Genomic DNA, 7,020 nt, shown 5'->3' with positions numbered 1-7,020 from the left:
TTTAAATAAATTTTTAAGTAACTCATGAGATGACAATGATAGTAAAATCATGCTCACTACCAATATATGATAATATGATGAATTGTTTCCTAGAAAGTATCCATAATAGTCTAAGAAAACATACATGTTACACATTTTTTGTCATGCTATTCAACAAAATATAAATAAAAAAATTATATATTTTTGTCATGCTAATTTAGAAAAAATTGTTTATAAGAGAGTTGTTTGAGTAATTTATAATTAAAGATTAAAGTATAAACATATATAACTTGACAATCAAATTAATTAAACATTCAAACTATTCAAATATTATTGAGCAACATTCTAACATTTTAAAAATAGGAAATTGTCAACATATATAATAGGAGTAATAAATAATTATTAAAAGATTGTAAAAAAATGTTGGTGGGTTAAATGATTTAATCCACCTTTAATCCATGTGTTAAATGAACCGAGTTGAGTTCAACTCACTTTTGAAAAAATTAATCCATAATTATAAAGTAAAATATTACTTTTATGCGCCTCACCTGCCTAAAAAAAGGTATTTAAAGGTATTTATGCAATTTTTATATTATATTAAAATAATAAATTCATCAAACAAGTTTATTTAAGAAAAAAATAAAGAATATTTTAGTTTTAATAAAGTGTGTAAAATTAAAAGAAAGTAAGGAAGATATATTTGATTAATAATTGCATTTGAGATATTATATTTTTTAGTATAGAGTTTTCTTATTGTTTTATCTTTAAAAGTTGGTTAAAAGATAGTAATACAAAAATTATTTTTTTCTCAACTATATTGAATATTTTTGAATAAGTTTTTCGATCGAGATTTAAGGAAAATGAGAATTCATTTTTAAAACCTCTTTTATGTCTGTGCATAGAAATATTCAATAATGTCGCATTGTTTAAAAGTCAAAATTAAAAACAATTTAATTGCATTTTTCTCTATTAACTGTTTGAGGTGTATTTTAATAATGAAATTGTGATAGAAGCCCAAATTTAAAAAAAAGAACACCTCAAAATGTTATGGTTAACTCTAACATTGTTATTTTAATGGACTTAAAAGGTCAAAATATTAGTGCAATAATGATCGAAAAGTGTTTACAGAGATGAATCTTAATTTTCCTTAAATGTCAATTAAAAACTTGTTTCCAATTGTTTCACATCACTTTTAAGAGTTAAAATTAAAAACAATCCAAATAGACATTTCTTTCTTAAACTCTTTCAGATGCATTTTAAAGTCAGAAATGTGATAGATTTTCATATTCTAATGCAAATAATACCTCAAATGTCGTAATTAACTATAACAATGTCTATGTAAAAAGTCAAAATAAATTTCATTTTAAATTTATATATGTTTTTAGAATATTTTTAATGAAAATTTCTCAAAAAGTTTCTCGTTAATTTTTTAGAGAATTATTTCTTCACCATTGTTTATTAACTAGAGACACATATTAGGCGCCCAAGTCTAAATATGCATCCCAAAATGATTAAGTTTTAGATGTTGCTGTATTTATTGAATCTAATTATAATGTATATTGTACGTTTGGTCTATTTGTCTTTTTTTAATGAGTTTTATCCTTTTGTTGATTTAAAGAAAATGAATGATCCCAAGAGAACACTTTATGATCAACATGGAGAAAGAGAACATAGAGCATCCATATGACTTATATGCCCTAAACCCAAAAACATGAGACAAATACTTCGTTAGAACTATTATATCACCTATCAAAAAATTACCTAAATGACTTAGTGATATATATCAAATACAGTGGTGCAATTCGTGGCTATGAATCTCGTATGTTAAGTTGGTATTGAGGAGAAATGTAATGTCTCATCTGTATAGGGTGTGTTCCTATAAAACAGGTGTTTATGCAAATTGGAATTTAGTAAAATCGACGGATACAAAAGTGTTACTTACCGAGCTGATGTTAAACGAGATTAAATCGGTCACACTCAGAAAACCTACCATAACAGGATTAAAGTTACTTAAGTAGATTAAAAACTAACAAATTACTAAATAAATAGTTGCTTTTTTTCATGTTTTCTGTAAACAAAATTCATTTCTGGTCATGTCGTATACTTGTTTAAACTAAACATTTACAAGGAGGAAGACCAAATAAGGCTAACGTACAACCTGTTATCATTACAGAAGCTATAGCCTGTCACGAGAGGGGCAGAACATTCTTCATACTGCTATTTAATAGATAGGTTCATCTGCAATAACGGAAAATATTTATGTAAAGTGATTACAATAAAACATGTCATAATTGAATTTATTAACATTATTAAAATGAATGTAAATGATAAATGCAATGAGAAAGTAATGTGACAATACCATCCCCGTCATCTACATCATTGTAATCATCATCATCGTCGTCAAAATCTATATTCTGCAGGATTTTATTTCAGTTAGATACTTCAAATTTTTAATTGTTCTTTTTAACATGGAAACGAAAAACACAGCCTAGCAACCGTATGCTAAATAAGATAAGACAAAAACATACAGGCATATTAAGAAGGAAGAGGGAATACAGTGAAATAAATACTCTTCAAAATACTACCATCAGAGCCCCCCAACCGCTAAAAATTTACATGAAGTGACAGATAGTTCCCTATACCGCCACCATGTCAAATTAAGCAATTTCCAAAATCTAATTTTAGTAACAGTTCATTGAATGCTGAAAAAAGTCTATACCACCACCTGTTGTGGATGGAAGAAAGTGCAAGATGTGAAAGCAAACTCCACATTCATAGAATTCACTTCTATAATTTAAAAGAAACCTAAAAAATGTGAAAGGAAGAACAAGATGGCCCGAACCAAACATCGAATTCTCACCATCTAATTGTCTTTTCCCTTCAAAGGTCAAACTATTTTCTATTGTTTACTTTCCAACGGCGCGAAGAACATATTATGTGTGACATTTGAACAGGGCAATTTTGATATGGAATCCACTTAAAATTTCAAAGAAACTTCAGAAAGTATTGAGCAAGCACAAGATAGACTAAATCCTTGATGTTCCTATTTTCTAATTCTCTGTTACAATCCTACTATTTTCTCCTTTTCAATCTTATATTTATGTATGGGGTCTTCTTCTTTTCAATTTTGTATTTATGTATGGGATCAGAAGGAGCAGAGGACCATTGTGGATAGCTAATGAATCATCAGGTGGATCTGCAGCACCACGTACACTGACAGCACACAATTTACCAGTGTTATTTATGCAAACAAGAGACACTTAGACTCTCCTACAAAGAAGGGGGAAATATCAAAGATGATATGCTGCCACAGCTAAACAACTTGCTTCCATCATCATCTTAACTGTTTTCAGTATATCTAGTTAAAAAATTAAGGTAACCTTGATTCAATTCAACAATAAGGTTTTAAGTTAGACACATGAAACCATGTAAATGCAAGTTTTTCATGGTCGATAGCTGCGCAGGTTTAGTTTTTTCCCTATTTACCTTTGTCTTCAATTCAAAAAATTTTCTGGGTAAGTTTTTGTGACTAAAATGCATTATTACAACATAGAGACAAATGGAAAGATTAACACATCAAAATAAAGGCTACAGTGGAACCTGATTATAATCATCATCACTCATATCTTCTTCATCCTCCTCTTCTACATTACCATCACCATCTTCATCTTCTCCCTCTTTCTTTTCGGCTTCATCGGTTTCCTCTTTTCCCTGCAAGTGAAACCATCATCAACATATTTCACTGGAAAAGAAAAGATAGTCCAACACTGGAATAAAAGAACAAATACAATATTCATGTGGACCAAATGCAATCTTACTCCCAATGTTAATGATCTAATGGAGAGTTGCAGCAGTGGGAGTAGTTGTGATGGTGGATGTAGAGATAAAAAATTGATGGAAACAGTGAAGGAAGCAATATTAATGGGATCAGCAACGGTGGTGACAACAATTATGGTGTCGGTGTTGGTGTTGAGTGGCAAAGGTTGCGGCACTGTTTGCAATGGTGGTGGCAATCTTAGAGGCAATGTGAAAGTAGCAGGAGTGGATTTTAAAGGTATCAAACTGAGGTTGCAGTAACTTGTTTTATCGTATGTGTGGGTCAGAAACTGCCTCTTAATAATTTGAGGTTCTTTCAATTAGAAATCTTAGGATCTAGAATAAGAACTGAGGATATATTCAATTAGTAAAAGCTCAATTCCTTGAAAATGCTATCAGGAATTAAAATTTTGATTTTACAATGTATACCAAGGCAGAAATAAAAATTGTAGGTTCCTATTACATTCCAAAGGCCACATAAAAACATGTGTACTGAAAGTGATAAGCATCCAAGTACACGGGGAACCTACCCTCAAAAGCTAGTTATCATAGGAAAAACCTTAAATACTTTATCAAGCATCTTATAATAACCAAATATCATTCAACATGGACTTAGATACCCCTCACTACCCAAATACCGATAATTGGTATGTTCTACGATGAAATGAATGAAAGTGTTAGGTGTCTTGTTATCACACATACATACACAGGAAGTTGTTTTAAACATAGGTGTTTTACCTGGTTTGTTTTCTCTTGTTGTTCAAAGAAATCCATTTTCTTCATCTCTGTCACACAAACATCTTTATCAGTCTAAAGAGAAACCTAGTGCTTACTATCATTGTCATAAGTAAACAGTGATTCACTTTATAGATGTAGATAATATCCCAAGTAAGTTCCATAAAATGTTTCTATCCAATAAATAATAGTTTCTACACCGTAAGCTATCAAGCATTTATACAACGATATTACAATCTAAAATAGAATGTTGCATCCATAGTACATACAACAATCAGAAGAACATGAGAATTTTCATAAATTTCTCTAAAGAAAGTGGAAGCCTTTTACAAAGATTAAGCTTATTTTGAGCTAATCTAATAAATTCAGAATGTACACACGATAGTGATTTAACCAATCGATAATACCGCATAAAAGGCAAAAAGGTCATATGAAATCACTAAACCTGACTCTGGGTTCCATCGAAACTTTTTTCTTCTTGACATTCGCTTGGATTTGCCTGAAAACACCAATTTAAGTTGATATTATTTGCTAACATGAACCTCAAATGCATGATAAAAAAACAGTGGGTTTTTCGTGTAAAATAAAACCATTGACAGTCCATTCCATTATTCATACCTTGAACCAACTCGTGAGGAAAACCATTGAACGTTATAACTTGTGACAGAGAGTCACGGGTAAAATCGTTTGTCTTCTTATCAGAAAACCTGTCTACGTGCATCGTTTGCCTCTCTGTTGGTAAAACAAGAAAATTATTAATATCTTCCAATGAAATTTGACACAAGAAAAGAAAGTATTCCCGTCAGGGAATGAAGGAGGCAGATATTTAGGATAAATATGGTTCAATGAAAGCGTAAAAAATGTTTTAAAAATAGTATGTCCGGCTGTATGATGGCGTAAACCTGCTCATTCCAGGAACCATTTGAGTACCAGCTGATATGGGAAGCATAATTTGGTATTATAAGCGTATCAGTTTGTTGCAAGATTTTCTCTGGTTCAGTTTCTTTAACACAATGATATAATAATGCACTACAGTAAAAGATTTAGCTAAGCCCATGTCACAATGCACATGTAAAAACAACTAAATGCATACTCTTTGAGGTTGCCTCCTCCAAAAGATAAGGAGAGGCTTTCCAGTAATTTTGTAACTTGTTACTCCAATTAAGCAACTTTTTGGTATTAACATCTATATCACCAATTTTAAACTCAGGCAAAGTAACATCCTGCAACATCAGAAAGATGGTGACAAGCAATGAGCATAGGTAGTTGATTATGCAGGCAAAAAAGAAACATCGTACCACCCACACTCTGTCTTGATCAGTTTTGAGTAAGGAGATAATTTTGAGGTTTCAATAAACAAGAACTGAAAAGCTAAAAATCATTTATAGTAGAGGCCCTTACATATGAAGAGCCACAAAAAAGAAAAAGAAAATGGTGAATTATTAAACCGAGACCATCTTTTTTCTGATTGGGAAAGGATCGTCAACAGAGAATGAATGAAGAAAAAAGGGAAGTAGGGTACGAATGAATTAAAATAAAGAAAGGAAACAAAAACATACCTCAGGAAAAAGATCAAATGGCACCTGAGAAGCAAATGTAGTAAATCCACCTCCTCGTCCCCATCCCCGTCCTCCTCTTCCTCGCCCTCTGCCTGCCATCTCCACTCAAAATCCAATTCCGAGTGCAACTGTATCCACAACAAAGGAACAGTTTGCAAAACAACCAACTCTGTTTCGATCACGACCGACAGTGGAGAAAGCTAAGGAAGGTGGTGGTGGCCAACAGCGACGCACCCCCTGTGATGTAAATTGTCGAGTGGGTACTGTTGTGTGAATTTAAGGAAGAAGTTGTATCTCGACGATGAATAGGTAACTGATGGGTGTGTGTACTAATTTTAAAATATTTTTGTTTTTATCTAGTTTTTGAGAGTTCAAAAACAGTTCTCATTAGTTTATAATTTTACTTGTTATTATCTATTATATAAAGAATTCTTCATTTTTTTTATATTTTATAATATCCATTTTATCTTTAATTATTTTAAAAATTAATTATTTTATAAATAATTTAATTTTAATTATTTTTCTTTTTACATATTTTATTTTTCTTTTAATCATTTATTTTTTTTTCTTAAATCATTATTTAAATTTTTTTTTATATATATTTTTTTTAATTTATATTTAAAAATTATTTTAAAAAATTTATATTTATTATTAATCTTAAATTTCTTAAAAATTAAAAAATATGAATACACAGACACTGTCGCACGCCTGTGTATTCGCTAGTAATGTAAAAAATAAATTAAATTAAATAAAAAATTGTATAAATATTTTATTAAAATAACAATTTATTACATTTCTTAATTTGCTAATAAACTTTGAACACACATGAGAAAAATTAAACTTTAATTAAGTTTTATTGACTTTTAAAAGATTTTATGCTTTTGAATAGAGTATTTATCATTTAACTCTTTTTAACCGTATATTGTGACTA

General features: G+C 30.2%; 1 protein-coding gene across 1 annotated transcript; it reads right to left on the bottom strand.

Annotated features, from left to right (window-relative positions):
* Nucleotides 1-2,013: 2,013 nt before the first annotated feature.
* Nucleotides 2,014-6,410, bottom strand: LOC114187277 (DNA-directed RNA polymerase III subunit RPC7-like). The gene is made up of 8 exons (XM_028075479.1): nt 6,090-6,410; nt 5,624-5,753; nt 5,149-5,262; nt 4,976-5,029; nt 4,534-4,580; nt 3,580-3,690; nt 2,339-2,393; nt 2,014-2,217 (listed from the first exon to the last, which is right to left on the bottom strand). The coding sequence occupies exons 1-8, from the start codon at nt 6,186-6,188 to the stop codon at nt 2,201-2,203; spliced, it is 627 nt and encodes a 208-aa protein (XP_027931280.1). The 5' UTR covers nt 6,189-6,410; the 3' UTR covers nt 2,014-2,200.
* Nucleotides 6,411-7,020: the final 610 nt, after the last annotated feature.

This window comes from Vigna unguiculata, chromosome 6 (genome assembly GCF_004118075.2).
Source record: "Vigna unguiculata cultivar IT97K-499-35 chromosome 6, ASM411807v1, whole genome shotgun sequence".
Lineage (NCBI taxonomy): Eukaryota > Viridiplantae > Streptophyta > Magnoliopsida > Fabales > Fabaceae > Vigna > Vigna unguiculata.
Note: the sequence above shows the minus strand (reverse complement) of the source record. Positions and strands in the feature narration are given on the sequence as shown.

Coding starts and splice junctions, on each gene's coding strand:
- LOC114187277 (XM_028075479.1), bottom strand. CDS start 6,188: ATGGCAGGCAGAGGGCGAGGAAGAGGAGGACGGGGATGGGGACGAGGA. Junction 5,263..5,623: donor GGAGGAGGCAACCTCAAAGA/GTATGCATTTAG, acceptor TTTTACCAACAG/AGAGGCAAACGATGCACGTA. Junction 2,394..3,579: donor GTGATGATGATTATAATCAG/GTTCCACTGTAG, acceptor AAAATCCTGCAG/AATATAGATTTTGACGACGA.